The sequence below is a fragment of the Nerophis ophidion genome, linkage group LG12 (genome assembly GCF_033978795.1).
Source record: "Nerophis ophidion isolate RoL-2023_Sa linkage group LG12, RoL_Noph_v1.0, whole genome shotgun sequence".
NCBI lineage: Eukaryota > Metazoa > Chordata > Actinopteri > Syngnathiformes > Syngnathidae > Nerophis > Nerophis ophidion.
Window position 1 is genome coordinate 32,726,139 of NC_084622.1, and position 21,234 is coordinate 32,747,372.

At 40.5% G+C, this 21,234-nt stretch overlaps 1 protein-coding gene across 2 annotated transcripts in view; it reads right to left on the reverse strand.

The window, feature by feature from the left end:
• The window catches only part of kiaa1549la (KIAA1549-like a), a 299,333-nt gene that overhangs the window by 100,965 nt on the left and 177,134 nt on the right, over positions 1–21,234 (reverse strand). For both annotated transcript variants that reach the window (XM_061917395.1, XM_061917394.1), the window contains one exon: positions 2,589–2,782. In XM_061917395.1, the coding sequence (XP_061773379.1) occupies positions 2,589–2,782 (194 nt within the window). The remainder of the gene's footprint in view (positions 1–2,588; positions 2,783–21,234) is intronic.

Consider the following 21,234-nt stretch of genomic DNA (forward strand, 5'->3'; position numbering starts at 1 on the left):
CAGTTGATAAAACATTGTCCTTTACAATTATAAAAGCTTTTTTTTTTTTTAATCTACTACTCTGCTAGCATGTCAGCAGACTGGGGTAGATCCTGCTGAAATCCTATGTATTGAATGAATACAGAATCGTTTTGAATCGGAAAAATATCGTTTTTGAATCGAGAATCGAATCGAATCAAAAAAATCGATATAATATCGAATCGTGACCCCAAGAATCGATATTGAATCGAATCGTGGGACACCCAAAGATTCACAGCCCTAATATTCACCATTAATTAGTTGCTTATTAACATGTAAATTAGTAACATATTGGCTTTTAACTAGTCATTACGTACTTATTAATGTCTTATTCTCGGCATTATAACCCTAACCCTGACTCTAAACCTAACCAAATAACTTTAAACTAAGTCTTTGTTACTTAGAATATGTTCCCCTAGTGTCCAAATAACTCTTAAATTAAGTCTCTGTTACTTACAATATGTTCCCCATACTAAAGTGTTACCAAAAACATAAAATTGTACATATAACTGTCTTGAATTTGAAAAAATAAAATAATTTTTCACTAAAGAAGGGTTCCGTGAATGCGCATATGAAACTGGTAGGGTTCGGTACCTCCAACAAGGTTAAGAACAACTGCTTTAGCCATTAAGAGCCAGTAATTTCCAGGATTTATCTCACCTTCGAGTAGCCTCTGTTTACTAATGCTTTCTAATGTTGTAAAAATGTGTAGAATAAATATTAAATTTCTACATTTCTGTCAACGAAAATTTGCTTCAGCCTTCGACACATAGTCATTTTGATAGTAGGTTATTAAAGCTAATATCAATCAATCAATCAATGTTTATTTATGTAGCCCTAAATCACTAGTGTCTCAAAGGGCTACACAAACCACAACGACATCCAATATAGACACTTAAAGGGGAACATTATCACCAGACCTATGTAAGCGTCAATATATACCTTGATGTTGCAGAAAAAAGACCGTATGTTTTTTTAACCGATTTCCGAAGTCTAAAAGGGTGAATTTGGCAAATTAAACACCTTTCAATTGTTCGCTGTCGGAGCGATGACCTTTCACCCGTGACGTTACAATGGGAAGCAATCCACCATTTTCTCAAACACATTACACACACAAGTCAAATCAGCTCTGTTATTTTCCGTTTTTTTCCGACTGTTTTCCGTAACTTGGAGACATCATGCCTCGTCGGTGTGTTGTCGGAGGGTGTAACAACACGATCAGGGACGGATTCAAGTCGTCTTACGTGGATTGTGCATCGATAAGCACGGCATGCTAATCGATGCTAACATGGCAGAAATGGCAAGAATGTGTGGCTATCCTGCGACACTCAAAGCAGATGCATTTCCAACGATAAAGTCAACGAAATCACAAAGGTGAGTTTTGTTGATATTATTGACTTATTTGCTAATCAGACATATTTGGTCAGGGCATGACTGCCAGCTAATCGATGCTAACATGCTATGTAGGCTAGCTGTATGTACATTTGTAGCTATATTTGCATCCAGCCATTCCCTCCACCCACATTTAATGCCAAACAAACACTTACCAATCGACGGATTTAAGTTGCTCCAATGGTCAAAAGATGCAATTGTTGGTTAGAAGGCGATCGCCGAATAGCTTCAGTTTCTTCTTCAATTTCGTTTTCGCTATCTGCTTCCACACTCCAACCATCCATTTCAATACATGCGTAATCTGTTGAATCGCTTAAGCCGCTGAAATCCGAGTCTGAATCCGAGCTAATGTCGCTATATCTTGCTGTTTTATCCGCCATGTTTGTTTGTATTGACATCACTATGTGACGTCACAGGAAAATGGACGGGTGGATTTATAGATAGCAAAAATCAGGCACTTTAAAGCCTTTTTTGGGATATTCCATGATGGGTAAAATTTTGAAAAAAACTCCGAAAAATTAAATAAGCCACTGGGAACTGATTTTTATTGGTTTTAACCCTTTGAAATTGTGATAATGTTCCCCTTTAAGTCATGCGTTGCCTTCATTATACTTTGTAAGACTTGTATGCGGCTTTTCATTGTTTGTGGCACCAGACAGATTTCTTTTTTGTATTTGGCTCTTTCACTGTTTTGGATTGCCGACCCCTGCCTTAACCAATCAATACATTTGTTTATATGGGCAACACACTCGCACACACTTTATTCATAACAATAAGTATTGTATATTCAATTTACAGAGCACATTTTTCTAGTGACTCAAAGAGTTTGACACTGAAAATCCATCGTTCATTTACTCCACAGGCACACATTGACGTTACTGTAACCGGATCTGAAAACCTAATAGTTTGCATCCTCTAAATCCACTCAATGTGTTTGTTCTGCGATCAAAGTGACAGCAGACAGCTTCTTGGTAATACAGGACTTATCTTTAAATCACATCAATCTGTCAGAATCTTCTCTGATTACTGGAGGCTTCCCTCCTGCCCTACACAAACACTGAATTCGGCTATTGGATTTTTTTTTTTTCATTCTGGTAATCAGCGACAAGAGCGGCTGTTGCAACACATCTCGTCCAGCTTAGAACAGTTTGTGTATCATAGGAAAGTTGTTATCTCACCCTCCTTTGTGTATGTCGGCAGATGGCGGCCTCTTGTTGGCAGTCCCGTCCTGGTAGACCTTCTTATCCAATGACATTGACAGCGGGGGATCTCGCACAGGCAGTCCCAACACCAAAGTCTCCTTATTCAAAGAGATGGCCTCGTCACCGTTTCGACCCATGTGCTTTTTGGCGTAATCAAAACCCTGCACAGGCTGGCAAATGAGAAAAAAAAGAACCAAGCGTCAAAACATTTTACAACATATATTTTAAAGCTATAATGTACCTTTATCATGTGATAAATGCTTGTTGTCTTCTCATGACCAGAAAGCACATAAAAAAACTACATAAACATATCTAAAACACAGCAACATAATATGCCAATCCTAATTGCAAAGCAGAGGCACAGGGATTACACAACGACTTCATTCACAAATATAATCATCAAGCATCACACATAGCACACACATAAATAATGGTAATTTATCAGTGGCCTAGTGGTTAGAGTGTCCGCCCTGAGATCGGTAGGTTGTGAGTTCAAACTCCGGCCGAGTCATACCAACGACTATAAAAATGGGACTCATTACCTCCCTGCTTGGCACTCAGCATCAAAGGTTGGAATTGGGCGTTAAATCATCAAAACTAATTCCAGGGCGCGGCACCGCTGCTGCCCACTGCTCCCCTCACCTCCCAGGGGGTGATCAATGGTGATGGGTCAAATGCAGAGAATAATTTCACCACATCTAGTGTGCGTGACAATCATTGGTACTTTAACTTTAACTTTAATTACTCTAAAAAAGGAAACTTAAGGGTTCCTCATACATTCATATATTTCTGGTGGCCCGCAACAGATACATTATGACCGCCATATCTGGTTCTACCTGTTCATAAATATTTATATGTATGCATCTTTATGCAGAGACATCTACGCTGAAACATTTTTCATTGAAACTGCCACTTCCACTTCAGTTTTTTTCATATGATAAGATGTGTAACATTCTGTTAGAATAGATATGTGTAAAGTTATCACACAACTTTAGTATGCTTAAAGGCTGTTGCTATAGTTATTAGCTGTTGTGCTAAAGTTAGATTTTTGTCTCTGTGCAAAACTGGCAATCCAAAAAGATAGCCAGCCGTCTCTATCAGTGTTGTGTCCAGACTCGGCCTGCTGGCTGCCAAGGCCGAACACCGCCGTGACGCAGAAAGAGCAGAGACAAGGCGATATCACCAGCGTCAACTAATTTTCATTTATTCTATAATCATATATTGTGTTTAAATGGAGTTGTCGAGATTACCCCCTTCCCTCAGCGACAGCTTCAGTGATGTAACAGGGACCTTCCAAATAAATAGAGGAAGCACACGGGCTGGACTTTCAAAACGTAGTTAGGATCTGTAACTAGAATACAGCCCAAAACACGAGTGTCCTCATGAGCTAATATGAACTCTGTCTCTGCATGATTCCTTGCTTCTTGTCTGATTAATAGATGTCATCAGTGTTTGAACCTGACACATTCTACTGGTGCAGAAGAGTTTGCCGATGTATGTTTTCTGACATTTCAATTGATATATTTGAAGAATTAATGGCTTAGGGTAAGTGCATGATGTTTTTTCTTGTTCTGATATTATTATAATCAGACTGACAGCTTACTTAGTTTAGTAAACAACATGACACTACTACACAAATGAGCTACTATGGCTAACTTGCACGTACTGCTTCAACCCAACATATAAAGTGACAGCATATATATAGTACAGGCCAAAAGTTTGGACACACCTTGTCCTCATTCAATTTGTTTTCTTTTTTTTTTATGACTATTTACATTGTAGATTGTCACGGAGGGCATCAAAACTATGAATGAACACGTGGAGTTATGCACTTAACAAATAACTGCAATGTGTTTTGTATCGTAGTTTCTTCAAAATAACCACCTTTTGCTCTGATCACTGCTTTGTACACTCTTGGCATTCTCTTGATGAGCTTCAAGCACACCTGTGAAGTGAAAACCATTTTCTGGTGACTACTTCTTGAAGCTCATCGAGAGAATGCCAAGAGTGTGCAGAAAAGTAATCAGTGCAAAGGGTGGCTATTTTGAAAAAACTAACATGTTTTCAGTTATTTCACATTTTTTTGTTAAGTGCATAACTCCACAAGTGTTCATTCATAGTTGTGATGCCTCCAGTGACAATCTACAATGTAAATATCCATCCATCCATTTTCTACCGCTTATTCCCTTTGGGATCGCTGGTGCATATTTCAGCTACAATCGGGCGGAAGGCGGGATAATTCCTGGACAAGTCGCCACCTCATCGCAGGGCCACAATGTAAATAGTCATGAAAATAAAGAAAATGGATTGAATGAGAAGGTGTGTCCAAACTTTTGGCCTGTACTGTATATATGTCTATAAGGTTTTTTTGTGTCGATGACCAACAATACAAATGACACACAATGATCTGTGTACAGTTTGAAGCACATGAGAGCAGTATACAAATTATTTTAGGGGTGCTAATATCTGATATCGATATCGGTCTGATATCAGCTAAAAAAACAAAAACAAACATAGTATACAAGCAATCTTACAGCCTGTTTATTTGTGCAACGCTCGACAGCCAATTAACAGAGAAAAGTTCTCCAAAAGTCACACGAGATATGTCTTTTCTTGTATTTTAGTGGAGTTATTTACAAAAGGTAAACATGGTTGGCTATAATCTACTGGGAGCTAGCACAACAGCTAAGCGCACAATAGCCAACAAGCGAGACATCCATAGAAAAGTGTCCTTAATTGAACTATACTGCAGTCATAAAAAAAATATTTGTCAATATAAATATATCAATTAATTGTAGTTGCATACTATTTGCAGATACAAAGTCTCAGAGGCAGAAGTATCTTAGAAAGTATCCAGTAACATGTGTACGTCATGCGCTTAATTTAGTTATTTATGTGAAAACCAGGTGTCAGACTCCAGTTCAAAAGCATAAATCTGTCATAAAAGGTTAGAGTTTTTCATATCTGTTCTATGAATAATTTTACTTGATCAGGCATTTTCTAACATTCGACACTAAAAACTAAATAACATTTGGACTACGAACTATGTGCCGATATCGTATTGGATTAATAACGGTATCGGCCAAAACTCAAAGCTCCAATATCGGAAGTGAAAAAGTTGTGTGTGTTACGTCTGTTCGGCATTGTGATGCCGGGTTAGATTCCCTCGAGGATGCGTCAAGTGAACACAGCAAAGGTAAGAATATAAACAATTTATTTAACGAAAATGATCTATGAAACAAAACACTGGTGCTAATAAAAAGGCAAACCAAAGACGCTAGCATAAAAGCTAGGATATACAAAAATAAGAACTAAACTGGCACATAGACACATTAAAGAGAAAAACAAAACATATAGCATGAGAGCTGGAATAAACAAATGGCTGAGCGTGAAAAGCTAGCGAGAATGTACATACAATGTAGAGTGCAGGCGTAACTAGTTGCGTGAAAGCAAATTATGAACCCAGGCTGAACAAACAAAAGAGGACGGCTTATAAAGTGACGGTGATTATCTGTAGCAGGTGTGCGGGGCGTGAACAGCAGGTGAACTGATGTGTAACCATAGTGATGGACAAAAACAGGAAATAAACGTGTCAGACTGAGAATGAAAAAACAAACATGTGAAGATCTGAGCAGCAGATTGCAACAGTGTGGGGACTCCTCTGCATTCTATAGACCATGGGTGTCAAACTCTGGCCGGCAGGCCAAATTTGGCCCGCCGTGTAATTTCATTTGGCCCTTGAGGCAATAATAAATTAACATTAGAGCTGGCCCGCCGGTATTATACAGTGGCGGTGCCGCTGTATCACCGTATTCAACACTAATTTTCATACTTGCCAACCCTCTCGATTTTTCCATGAGAATCCCGAATTTCAGTGCCCCCCCGAAAATCTCCCGGGGCAACCATTCTCCCGAATTTCCACCCGGACAACAATATTGGGGGCGTGCCTTAAAGGTACTGCTTATAGCATCCTCTACAACCTGAAGTCACGTCCGCTTTTCCTCCATACAAACAGCGTGCCGGCCCAGTCACGTAATATATGCGGCTTCTACACACACACAAGTGAATGCAAGGCTTACTTGGTCAACAGCTATACAGGTTACACTGAGGGTGGCCGTATAAACAACTTTAACACTGTTACACCACACTGTGAACCCACACCAAACAAGAATGACAAACACAATTTGGGAGAGCATCCGCACCGTAACACAACATAAACACAACAGAACAAATACCCAGAACCCCTTGCAGCACTAACTCTTCCGGGACGCTACAATATACACCCCTGCTACCAACAAAACTCGATTTTGCATGTCACTATAAAGTTATATTGCTTTTTCAATATTCAATGCAAAACTTGTTTGGGTCCCTATTAAAATGTTAAGTTGTTCAACTTCAGCCCGCTGCTTTGTTCAGTTTAGAATTTTGGCCCACTCTGTATTTGACTTTGACACCCCTGCTATAGACGCATGCTCCAACATGAAAAACAAACAATGTGTGTATGCTTTTTGATAAAGTTTAGTTTATTCTACTCTGTTTTTGGTACAATATCAAGAGTCCTGGGCATGACGTTAAAGTGCATCCAGCAGTGGAGGCTCCTCTATGGGGTCTTGGGGCACTGGGAGGTTAACCCTTATACTACTGTTCCCCCAGGTGGCCCGTGGCAAAGGCCGAGTACCTGACTGCCCCCTAGCCAGGGATTCGGTGAAGACCTCAATGGCGGAAGACTGTAGATTTAAGAACTACCACAACCGCCTTTTACTAAAAACGTGTTTGATCTGCTTCAGTTCTGCTTATCAGTTGCCACATTCACATATTTCAGTTCTTGAGTGGGTTCTTTGAAAATACAAAAGCAGCGAGCACTCCAGTTTGTCCCCTGGAAGAGTTCTCTAGCTCAGAAGCTGCGTTAGCCTTGATGGGAAGACAGGCGAGGATAAATGTCACTGAGCAGACAAGATTGGTGGTGGAATTATTCCACTTGGAATCGAAGCTTATGTTTACTGCAAATCTAAAATGTACTGAATCCATAGATGAGTGAAAATGGAAAAAGTGTCATGGCACACGCGCAGTCTGCGTCTCCCTCCTCTGAGGGACCACCCGGAGGATCCGCTGACAGCGCGCTCGGACACGCCCCCGCTCACGTTGAGCGCAGCACGCCCACGCAGCTACAAGCCTGCACACCATCAGTCAATCTGCACGCCTGTGACTGATGAGGGCGAGCTGAATAAAGGGACCAGTGGACCCAAGGATCGGCGCAGGAACTTAGTTTTTCATGATGTACCGTAAGCGACTGCTTGATGCGCTATTCTTGTTTCCTCTCCGTGGTTTGACTTGTCCCTTGTCTTCTCCCGTGTCCCCGCACTACCCTCGAGTGAGCGGTGCGCCTCACTTTTCCCCGAATCTCCGTCTTTCTCTGACTGCCTCCTTCGTTCCTCGACTCCTCGCTCGCCCCCGGATTACCCCGACTCGCTCCTTCCTATTGACCCCGCTTCCGCCCCTGGACAACCCTGCCTGCCTTGCTCTTGTCTGACAGCACCGTGTCTCCAACACTTATGGTAAAACGCTCCAATTAGATACTTCACATAGTCTTACACCACACACACTCTTGGATTTTTGACACACATCATTCTATAGTTTATACTCTCTTGTATTTGCGGTCCTCTCCAAGGTTTCTCATAGTAATTCACATTGACATCCCACTGGGTTGTGAGTTTTTCCTTGCCCTTATGTGGGATCTGAACCCAGGATGTTGTTGTGGCTTGTGCAGCCCTTTGAGACACTTGTGATTTAGGGCTATATAAATAAACATTGATTGATTGATAGATTGACTTAATAAGAACCAATATGTTACAAAATTGCATATTAATAAGCAACCAATTAATGGTGAATATGTGTTCCCCAAACTAAAGTGTTACCAAACATATAATATAATATATATATGTAATGTAATTGAATTGACCACAAGTTGTTAACATCTAAATGGCATGTCAGACCTATTGAATATGGAAAACACATCATGCATTATCTTATTATTATTTTAAAAGTCAGATGTGCACATGAGCATAAAAAGAAGAAAAAAAAGAAAACATTCTAATCCCTGTAATAAATTCACACATTATCTGCAGTGCTGCATTTCTCTGTACTTACAGCACACAGAGGTGTAGGAGAATAACGGGATTGTTGGATCATGTTTATGCTGCGCGGCAAAGAAGACGATTCCCAGATTTGTGCCCCTCTTTTTCTATTTTGAGCCTCTCTAAAATGGGCAGCCTAATGTATTTGATGATGCATACTAAATCCCGAGAGCATGTGAGGTTAAGAAGAGTAGGCATCAGGCTGACAGCATTGTAAATAATGCATTCGTAATACACACCACATCACGGTGCCATAAGCCAGCCTTAAAATACATGGCGGAGTGTCAAGCAAACTGATATGTGCTCGTGTTGACACGTGCACGTATTGATGAGCGAGGCACTCACGGCGGCATCAATGTACGGCGAGGGGTTGCGTGTGTTTGCACGCGAGCGGCTTAAGTGACATATAATGACAGTTGTTTCTCTACTTGTGGGAAAATTATGTGGAGAGTGCAAATAATGAATTTTACTAGAGAGCATTTATACAGGGGGTTACTAGAGAGCATTTATACAGGGTGTCCTCGTTTTTGGTGACGATGCACTCCTGTAAATAATTAATCCGTACAATTAAAAAAAAAAAGAACGGCATCCATAGTAGTTGTAGTATGTGCGTCCAGCATCAGAATACATAACTGTCACCCAATTTTGAAGCAGACTCTTCTGGGGGCAGTATGTCAGGGTAAACGAAAGTAAAACTGAAATTAAATTTGACCTCATAAAACACTCAGATAAAAGGAATTTTGACCGCATGCCCGATCAAAGCTGTTCAAACAGAGCGACCATAGTCAAGGATATAGACCAGGGGTGTCAAACCCATTTTAGCTCAGGGGCCACATGGAGGAAAATCTATTCCCAAGAGGGCCCCGACTGGTAAAGTCGTGTCATGATCATTTAAAAACAAAGACAACTACAGATTGCCTTCTTTGTTTGACTTTTGCCAAAAATAGATTAAGCACGTTCTGAAAATGGACATATGACAAATATTCCTCCTGATGAACACTTCAAGTTTTTCAAGATGAAATATCCAAAAAATATGAAAATATGGCTGCCAGCACTAAAAGATGAGCCTGTTTTGAAGCTCAGATCAATATTATGTTGTGATGTTGTATTTCATTTTTTTTTAAGTCGTGTCATGATCATTTAAAAAAAAAAGACAACTGCAGATTGCCTTCTTTGTTTGACTTTTGCCAAAAATAGATTAAGCACGTTCTGAAAATGGACATATGACAAATATTCCTCCTGATGAACACTTCAAGTTTTTCAAGATGAAATATCCAAAAAATATGAAAATATGGCTGCCAGCACTAAAAGATGAGCCTGTTTTGAAGCTCAGATCAATATTATGTTGTGATGTTGTATTTCTTTTTTTTTTACAACTGAGATAGACTCCAGCACACCCCTCAATCCCAAACAAAGGGACAAGCGGTAGTAAATGGATGGATGGATTATATTGTATATGTATTGTGTGCTTTTGTTCTTTTTCTATCTTTTTTTTTGGAATTGTAAATTTACTGCCTTTTTTCCTCCATGGCCAGGGGACTACAGATGAAAACTAGCCTTCTGGCTAATTCTGGATTTTTTTAACCATGTGTGGTCATGTGTTTTATGAAATTGCATTGTCCCCTTTAAAATAAACTAATCTTAATCTTAAAAACAAAAACAAAGAAGAACTCAATGAACTTAAACTTGTTCTCTTTAAGTCACAGCCTATCTGGGATTGAACAAAATACAAAATAAATAATATGGGTTATGGGTTATACTTGTATAGCGCTTTTCTACCTTCTATGTACTCAAAACACTTTGACACTATTTCCACATTCACTCATTCACACACACATTCACACAGTGATGGCGGGAGCTGCCATGTAAGGCCCTAACCACGACCCATCAGGAGCAAGGGTGAAGTGTCTTGCTCAAGGACACAACAGACGTGACTAGATTGGTAGAAGCCGGGGATCGAACCAGGAACCCTCAGGTTGCTGGCACGGCCACTCTCCCAAACACGCCACATCACCCCACTAAAATGTATCAATTAATAAAAAAATGTCTAGGTATAATTTCCACGTATTAATCCTGTGCAGACTGTGCAAAGTCAACAAACCATACAAACAGAGGTAGAAACTATTCAAGAGGGTTGAGTTACACTGGGTGTCCTCTTTTCTCTTTTGACAGACATATTCGGGCAATGAGCAAAAGACGTAACACAGCCATGTTGTACTGTGTACCTCTGTCTTGGCCTGCCTAACAGAATTGCTATTGCGACATCCAGTGGACACATTTAGAACAGTAGTTTCTTTTATCAAAACATTGCCTTTAATTTTGATACTTGACAAGCTCATCTAAACTAAACAGCATAGTGACGCCTCCTCCTTACAATAAATACCGTAAATTCCGAATGAGAAGCCGCTACTTTTTCCCTACCCTTTAAACCCTGACGGAGCAGCTAATTTATGGATTTTTCTTGACTGACCGCAAAATTATAAATTATTTTATAAAAAAGGAAAAACAGTAAGAGGGTGTTTTATTGTTTGTGCTATGCCGCCATCTTTTGGATAAATTTGCTCACTGCAGATGCTGCAGTCTCCTTTCATTTAACGGTAGTGCTTTAAAAATAAAAGAAAAAAAAGGGGAGTTTGTGAGTTTTACAATATAAGTAAAACTGTTTGTACTTACAAAACAGTGCCATGTGTGATGTCGGCAGGAGGGTTTTCATGCATTTGTGTATGTGCTATTGTAGTGTAATGGCACTAGCGTCGTTAGAGTAAATTAATATGCTAACAGGTTTATGAGTGGCTGTGTTAGTATTATCAACTTACAAAAGCATTAATTTTGTATTGTTCCAGTTTCACAAATTCCTCAGTAAATTCACCAAAATGGCAAATCGGAGTCTGTTTAGCAGAATGGAGAACGTCTGTTTTTTTTGATCATCTGTTTTACTGCCTTGTTACAAACACCAAATCTGTAAACATTTACAGATTCTTTCTGTGAAAAAACCTAATTTCACCACATATATCTGTGGCTTGCGGCTAATATATGTGAAAATATTTTTTTCTTCTAAAATTTAGAAGAATAATATCCCTGTGCGCTTTATAGTCCTGAAAATATGGGAACTACTCCCGGACAAGTCCCCGAGTATGTTACAATCCAAAGAGGCGTTACGGTCCTTTATTTTTACAGTAATTCATTTTTTTATATTACCTATGTTCTCTCTTCCAACACTACTTCTAGTGTGCAAGACAAATACAGTGATTAAAAGGACCATGTTTCATTTATTTTACCCCCCTTTTTTTCATTATTGTATTTAATCTTTTTAACAATTCATTTGTCCTTCATGTGTTTATTCTGTGTTAAGTGTGAGTGGCAAGTGTTGATTTACCGTCATTTCCAGTCTATTCCGCTACTATTTTCCCACACTTTTAACGCTGAGCTTTATACAATTCGGCGGCTAATTTACGAGTTGTTTCTGGGTTCACAAGCTTCACATGCCAACAATGTGCCAGCCTCGTCACATCGACCAATAAAAATGTTCACATTAAATCACACACATTCACACAATCATTCAGTCAATCACTTAGTGCATTATGGAGTCACCCTCATCGTGGAGAAGACATGACAAAATGCACACAACGCAGCACCAAAGCTGAAGATTATCAACCTGGCCATCAAAAAAGAAAACAGTCACCAAACAAATCGGCAGTCCACCACCACTAAAAGGCCCCGAAAGCACAACGAAGAAGATGACCTCTTCGGCAGACTTTTGGAGACATGGAGGACATGTGTGACCAAGTTACTGATAGAAAGTGACAGTTAGAAGAGGAACCACGAGTGGATGTCTATTGGTACTTGAAATAGGATAACTTTGACTGTCAATTGAAAGTCAAGGCATGCCCTGATGAGATCTGCAGGATTTGTTGGACAACATTAAGGTAGTTCAGGAGAATGAAGAATTGCAACAGTTTTATACTGACCTACTAGTTTTTATCTAAGGACTAAATAAACAACAGCTTTCCGCAGACATAAAACATCCATCAAGAAAGCCTGTTTCGGAGAAAAGGCCATATAGGAAGTTTTCCTTGCATCATACCACGCTCCAAATGACAGCTGGATCACTACTCTGGAGCCGAACAGAGCCAACCTTGCCTGAAGTAACGATGAGAAGGGATTTAACGATATTTGGACAAATTCAAGAGAGTGGACACAAAGTCAAGCTGTCTTACTTGAGTTTGTTGTGCCAGATTGAAGCCAGAACCGAGAAAGGCCACACTGAAGTGGAGATGGTGGAGGCTGTTATTGAAGCTGTCACTCCAGGGCTTCCGCTACAAGACATGCTTGAGATCAAACATGGACTGACTCTGACAGTGGACCTCACCATTCTCAAGGGTCACTACAGAGTAGACAGCTCTATTGATATCTACCATCAACTATCAAACATCTCGCAAGAACGCAAAGAGTCAGGTATGAACTTTGTTTTTAGTTCTATTGAACTTAAAGAAAAACTCTTATGGAAAGTAAAAGAAGTTTCGCCTCCCATCCGAGTAGGCTTCATCAGTTCCTGATTTTCCCCTATGTCACAACACCCTATTCCCGACGGCGTGATCTTCAGTGCAGTGTTAGGCTGACTGTAAACTAAAACAGCCTATTTGGTCATGCCGGTGACCAACACCACTTCGCACGCCATCCACCTTGATCGTAACAAAGTTGGCCACCTTGAAACCATAAAGACAGTGTATTCAGCAGCAATTAGGATCAAAGACAGGATGGTAAGACAGCACAAGAAGAGTGGAACAGAGTCTAAATGGAGCAGTGTAGTCAGCAAGGCCAAGCTTATCCCACAGTCGGACAGGGGGAAAAAAAGGAAATACTGCAGAACTGGGATCCTCCTTAGACTTAGACAAACTTTAATGATCCACAAGGGAAATTTTTCAATCCTGTACATTTGGAACACCTTTAAGGGTACAAGAGGAAGCAGATCAAAATATTCTGCGAGAGGAATGTGAGGGCTTTTTGCATTCGACTATAATGATGTAAGATGCATATAACCCTCCCTGACACCAGCCCAGTACAAAAGACCTATATGTCCATCACAAAGCTCATGGTTATCTGTCTTGGATCAAATGACAGCATACCACCAAAGTTTTCTGTACGAAGAGAGCCGCCTACTGAAAGCATTCATCATTCTCAAGTGGATCTGAGAGTCGAGATTTGCCTCCCCTACCTAGATGACAACCTGGTCTACAACATCAGTTATGACGAGCACCAAGAACAAGCAAGGTTAGTTTTACGATGTTATAAAAAAACGTAGTGTCAAGTTATCCCCGAATAAGTGAAAGATGTTCGGGTCCAATTTCAAGTTCCTTGGCATGTTTGTGACAGGAGAGGGATACACTATGGACCCAGTGGAGATGGTACAATGATGGCCCTGAAAGATAGAATGTCTGCCACAGTTGGAGAGGTGTCAGCTGCATGGATTCCTGTCCTATTACAGGCCTTTCATTTCCAATTTTTCCCAGGTTTCCCTTCCACTATATAACCCTGTCAAGGCAGAAAATCAAGAAACAGCCAACTCAATCCAACACTGTGAAAGATACAGAAAAGCTGCAAAGAGCACAAAGGTTCACATGCCATCAAATACCCACATAGAGTAGAATAGCTCACATCAGAAAGTGGTGGACAAACTCATTGAAACCCTCAAAAATGTGATGAGTTATCCGGACTTCACACACTACTTGTGCGTTACTGTACCGCATCGTAAGATGGCATATTGGCTGTGTTGTACTACCGACAACAAAGAAGGATGAGAGTGATTGCATACGGATCACACACACTGAGTTCAGCTGAAAAAATTTACTATTTTCACTCCGGGAAACGTAAATGTTTTGCAGTGAAGTAGGCGGTTTGTGCGACTTTCTGGATCTACTTGTACTATTGGTCTGCACGGACAACACGGACAACAACCCCCTAACGTATGTGCACACAACAGCCAAAATTAATGCCACAGGCCATGGGTGGCAGAACTGGCTGACATCAAGTTTTGTTTTTGTCTCATTTGGATTAATACAAGAATGGATATGAATATATCATGGGGGTTCTGGATCATTTTACAAGGTTCGCACAGACTTTTGATCTCAAAGAAAAAAGAGACCCATAGTACCTATGAAAATTATGTGGGCCAATTGAATACAACAATGCAAGACACTTACCAAATCGCTACTAGGGTGGCTGATAATGCGACAACTCGTGGAAAAGAGCACTACGACAAAAAAGTATACAAACAAAATCTTTAGCCAGGAGACACAGTTTTCATTCGGGATCTGACCGCTAGCAGTAGCCCTGGAAAATACTGGGAAAGACAAATATTCTAAGTGAAGGAGAGAAAAGCAGACAGCCTGGTCTACCAAGTCAGTCCGGAAAAGTAGTTATGTCAGGCTTGTCACTGACAGTTTTGGTTATGGTTTAGTTTTCCCTCTGTTTGTGTTTTATTTCCTGTCAGCACTCTTATTTGTGTTCAGTTTCCTGCTTGCCTCCCTTAGCGCTGTTCCCTTCAGCTGCGACTGATTGGCACCTGGCCACTCCTGGTGTCAATCAGTCGGCTGCTATTTATACCGTCCTTGCCCTCCAGTCAGGGCTGGAGTATTGTTTGCTGTATGCTGTGGACTGCCTGTTTCTTGTATGAGGTGAGCTATTCCCTGGATCATGACTCCTGTCTCTGTTTCCTGGTTTTCTGGTTCGTGTTTTCCATGCATTTTTTGAACATTAAAACCATGTTTTCTTGTACCAAACCTGCCATCTCTGCATCTTGGGGTTCGTCACCATCGCGTCATGACAAGTTATCAGGAATCTTTTGCTACCCTGTGAAAATCTTCCCTTTGAGCTGCCAACAGAAAAGTACTGTTTACGACCTTGGTCAAATAAGAACCACCAAAGAAAAGGAAAAGTGTGGCGCAGCAAAAACCTGAGTCCAGTCACGACTTCTATGATGACGATGAATCGGTAATGCGGTGAATCAGATCCAGTAGTAGGAAAACGCAGAGGCTATGAACTCTCAATCCACTGTCAGAGCCATTCCAGCAATGCGTATGCTCAGAATGCCATTGGAGTCAAGAGGACCAGCAGAACACAGTTGATGTGCTGTTCCCTTACGACCTACGCAACAATGGTATGCTACAACCACTACCACAACCCGAAAGTAACTCTACTTAGATCACAAAGATGACTTGAGTGTGGTGCAGACCGAGCAGTTAGTTGCATCAGAGGGGAGGCGACCACACATGATGAGACAGCGGCCTGTAGTATTAGGAAATAAATGTACTGCACTTGAACGTGTCTAGTCCCATTCTTATATGTGGCACTAAAACGCAACTTACATTGCCATCGTATAAACAGAACTCATACCTTGACTGAGGGCCTTCTGTATGTGCACCTTCACAATATTGTAGTGCAATTATTATAGTCCTACAATTTGGGGATACATATGCATTTTAAGTTGCACAAAAACCAGGAGCCATCATTCACTTCAAGGATGGTATCTCATAAGTCTTCAGCTCAGCCAGTATCTAAATAATTACTTCCGAAAACATGTTTTGCTTTTTCATGGCTTGCAGAGAAATGTATTAGTGATGGCAAAGAGACATAAGTAGTAATGACCAAAGTACTCAAAACAGAAAAGATTGAAACATAGGAAAGCGGTACAAATACGTCAATGCAACTCGTCTAGGAATGATGGTCAGGATGGAAAAGAGATGCATTTAGTCTTTGTGTATGTATCTTCCTAGCAAAAGCAGCAATTTCCCTCTGTACGTTTTTCACTTATCTTCATAGTTAAAGGCGATTGCTAAGATGTTGTCCTATAATTTTCTGTGGGTTCTGAATCAGGGCAAATTGAAGAGCGGCCTTTTACAAACTGTAGTTCAATCTGATAGGCGACACTGCATATATATATATATATGTATATATATATATATATATATATATATATATATATATATATATATATATATATATACAGTATGTGGAGAGGCGGAGCCGGCAGTCCGACAGCCAGGCAGGGCACGCCGGAGCTCTGCCCAAGATGGCGGCGAGGAGCCATGGCCGGCAGTCCGACAGCAAGGCAAGGCAATCCGGAGCCCGGGCCAAGATAGTGGCGAGGAGGCGTGGACGGCGAGCGAGCGGCGAGGTGGGGCGCGCCGGGAGCGATGCCGTAATCGTGATCAGGTGCGCGGGTCGCCCACCTGGGCAACATTAAATAATCCTGTCACACTCTGTAAGAGGGCGACAGCCGGAAAAGTGGGTGGGAGTGACGGAGAAAGGAGACAGACTAAACAGGAGGCGGATGCAGAGCTAGAGCGAACGAGAACCAGAGCAAAAAGGAAACGACGACGTGCTGCTGAAAAGCAGACGGCGTAGAGAGCAGAAACAAACCAAAAATACGACTTATTTTATCTTTGTGAAAACATAGGACACAGTGTGTTGTCAAGCTTATGAGATGCAATGCAAGTGTAAGCCACTGTGACACTATTGTTCTTTTTTTTTATTTTTATAAATGTCTAATGATAATGTCAATGAGCGATTTTTAATCACTGCTATGCTGAAATTATAACTAATATTGTTGTATACTGTTGTTGATAATATTCATTTTTGTTTCACTACTTTTGGTTTGTTCTGTGTCGTGTTTGTGTCTCCTCTCAATTGTTCTGTTTATTGCAGTTCTGAGTGTTGCTGGGTCAGGTTTGGTTTTGGAATTGGATTGCATTGTTATGGAATTGCTGTGTAGTGGTTTGTTGGATTGATAAAATATATATATATATATATATATCTTTTTTGGATTGATTGAAATTAAATTAATAAAAAATTTAGATAAAATAAAAATAGTTTTTAAAAAAAATGACAATCGATTCTGAATCGCACAACGTGAGACCCGGGATTCGTATTCAAATCAATTTTCTCCCACACCCCTAATAAATATATATATATATATACACATACATACATACACATATATATATATATATATATATATATATATATATATATATATATATAGCTATAAGGAAAACATTAGTCACAGTGTGCTGTGCTAGTAATGGCATGCCGTGTCACAGAGAACCTATTAAGCATTGATCATTAGCATTTATGGCTGCATCATGCATTGATTATTGTGTAATGGATGTTGCGCATGATTCTCAGAAATGACAGTGGATGGAAATAACCCTGAAAAAGACACCTGACATGTCATATTGCGTGTGTTGACTTATTGTCACAAAGCGCATGTACGTGTGTCTTATTGTATTTGTGCACCTCTTTAACCAAGAGAAAAGACGCTCCAACCACTTCTAAAAGGCTGAGGCCCCAAGTGGCTGAGATAGCGACCACTCAATACTAAATGTCCCTGCTTTCATTTCTTGCACTATCAAACAGACACTTCTCTTCCTGTCTAATTTGAACTGAGACAGCAGCTTCATTAGGTGCAGTCATAATGATTTATGTTCAGGACATACTTGCAGGGTCGAGGGAGGAAGTGCATTATCATGCTGCATGCACACAACCTGGCCTGATGCTCTTACCATGACAAGAGGCTGAACCAAACAAACAAACACAATGCTAGGTAACTTAGATCCTTCATGTACAAACAGATGCATTGTGTTTTTAACCTTTTGGTGCACACATGGAACTCTTTAAATGGATCTGTTTTGATGAACACTGCTGCTGTCCAAGAGTCACAATGTTAAAGTGGGGATATTGAGAATTATGCCATCCTTAAAAGCCAAACCCAGACCTTGGGAACAAGGCCAAATTAATCAGCAACTTTTGTTAAAATTGCCTGTAGTTGTGATTGCAAATGTGAATGGCCATCTGTATGAGTCTACCCTGTGATTTCCTGGCACTCAGGCCAGGGTGTTTAACACCAATCATCCCTAGTTTGGAATAGGCTGCAGGTTTTTTTAATCCTGAACTGTATAAGAAATACATAAAATAAGGCCCCTTTTACACTATCCAGGGTAAATCCCACCTAACCTTATCCTTGTCCACACACACACAATGGTCGTTAAAGACCCCCTCGGCCACCCTCAGTCCACCGGCGCAACAAGACCTAGTACACATGCACGGAAAATGCGCATGACATAGTCACATACAGTGTTGCTGTGTGTACAAGTTCTTACATTTAACTTATCTGAACATTATCCAGCGTTATGGTATTCCAATTAACTGGAATTCAATGGGCTGTGGGTCCCTATTGTAGTGAATCACACCTGAGCCATCATAAATTAATCAAATCTTTAATGGACATGTGGAAGTAAAGGCCTACTGAAACCCACTACTACCCACCACGCAGTCTGATAGTTTATATATCAATGATGAAATATTAACATTGCAACACATGCCAATACGGCCTTTTTAGTTTACTAAATTGCAATTTTAAATTTCCCGGGAGTTTCTTGTTGAAAACCTCGCGGAATGATGACGTGTACGCGTGACGTCACGGACTGTGAGGAAATATTAGCGCTGTGCACACACACAGCTAAAAGTCGTCTGCTTTAAACGCATAATTATACAGTATTTTGGACATCTGTGTTGCTGAATCTTTTGCAATTTGTTCATTTAATATTGGAGACTATAAAGAACAATGCTGTTGGTGGAAAGCGGTGGATTCCAGCTGTCTTTAGCACAGAGACCCAGCCGGCGTTTCTTTGTTTGTTGTGAAGCAGAGCGGTCAAGCGAACAGGTTTTCTCTACGTCAACCAGCATGTTTTTGGATGGGGAAATTGTGATATATATCTTACCGAAGACATCCGTGGTTTATTCGTCGTTCTGCAGCAGCTGTGAGCTTGGCTCCTCGGCTTCTCTCTGAGACGCAATGTGTTCACCGCAGCCATCCGACCTCGAGGTATGTCTTTACAATCTTTACTTTACAATATTTAAAATCTCACTAAAACACTATTAAAACAATAAGCAGACAAGGGATCTTCCAGAATTATCCTAGTACATGTGTCTAATTACATCTGAAACGCTCACACTGCCGTCGCCCGGAGTTGTCGCTTTTTTTTTTTTCTAGTCCGTCGCTATCAATATCCTCAAACACGAATCTTTCATCCTCGCTCCAATTAATGGGGAAATTGTCGCTTTATCGGTCAGAATCGCTCGCACTGCTGGCGTCCATGATTGTAATCAATGGGTGGATGTGAGGAGTCCGACAATCTATGACGTCACGCGCACTACTTCCGGGAAAGTCAGGGCTTTTTTAAGAGCGACCCAAAGTTGCCAACTTTATCGTCGATTTTCTCTACTAAATCATTTCAGCAAAAATATGGCGAAATTATCAAGTATGACACATAGAATGGACCTGGTATCCTCGTTTAAATAAGAAAATCTAATTTCAGTAACAATGTGATAAAGAACATTTTGCATCAATCAATCTAGGGATTTAGATATCTGGTCAGGACACTCCTCACTCTTTTATCTTCACTTTCATTGTCCATTCGTTTTTTGGTGAATTTATATACCCTGGACCTAGACATTGAGTCCGCGACATACATGGCGGACAATAACTGATACAGTCTGCTTTGCCACTCCAAAAGCATTCACCGTTTTCCGTAGTCTTCCAAGTAATTCAAAGCACATGCTACCGTTTTTTATCACAACCACGGGAGCTTGCATTCTTTCGTTGTTATTCATTGTCTCTCTTTCGACAAATAGACAAAGTTTTTCGGTAAGTAGAATCACAGCTGTCCCGTCAAAAGGCAAAACCCAGTAACTCAATTTTGTTCAAAACTGAGATGATAATAATTTTGGAGTTCCTAGTTGATATGCTTTACATTAGTGTATGCGATATTGTAATTTGTTCCGTAAGTAAGCTGTTACGCGCAAGGCAGGACCTAGCAACTACCACATAACCGCGTAGATACAACAGAAAAACCTAGTATCTCAAGGGACCAATCGGAGCTTCTTTGTCAGTCGCCTTATTGTCTTTAATGAGACATTTGCACGAATGCGGGCCGACGGTCAACCTAATTATGGGATATTATGGCACGAGGGGATATTTGGAAGATTGGCCCAGGACGTTGCAAGCACCTTCATTAAATGTATTGTTCTTGATTTTTCCCCTTGCATACTCTTTTGGGCAGATAACTGTGGAGGTCAAAATAAAAACTGGACGCTGTACACGGCTCTTGCCCAAAGTGCAAACGCAGAATGGGGCCCACCCGAGATTGTGATAAAATATCTGGAGAAAGGGCACACGTTCATGAGAGCAGATTCAATCCATGGCTCAATCGGCAAGAAAATGAAAGCTCAAGAAAACATCTATACATTTGATGACTTTGTAGATCTTTGTAAGACAGCATCAAGATAGATTGGTTTTCCTTTGTTTTCTCAAAATCAGCTAGAAGTAAGTTACTAGGTTTTGCCCTTGGACAGGAGAGCAGCTGACCTTGACATTTGAAATTTCTCTTACCGTCTGAGATGTGTTGCATCTGAAATAGCTGCAGTCACAA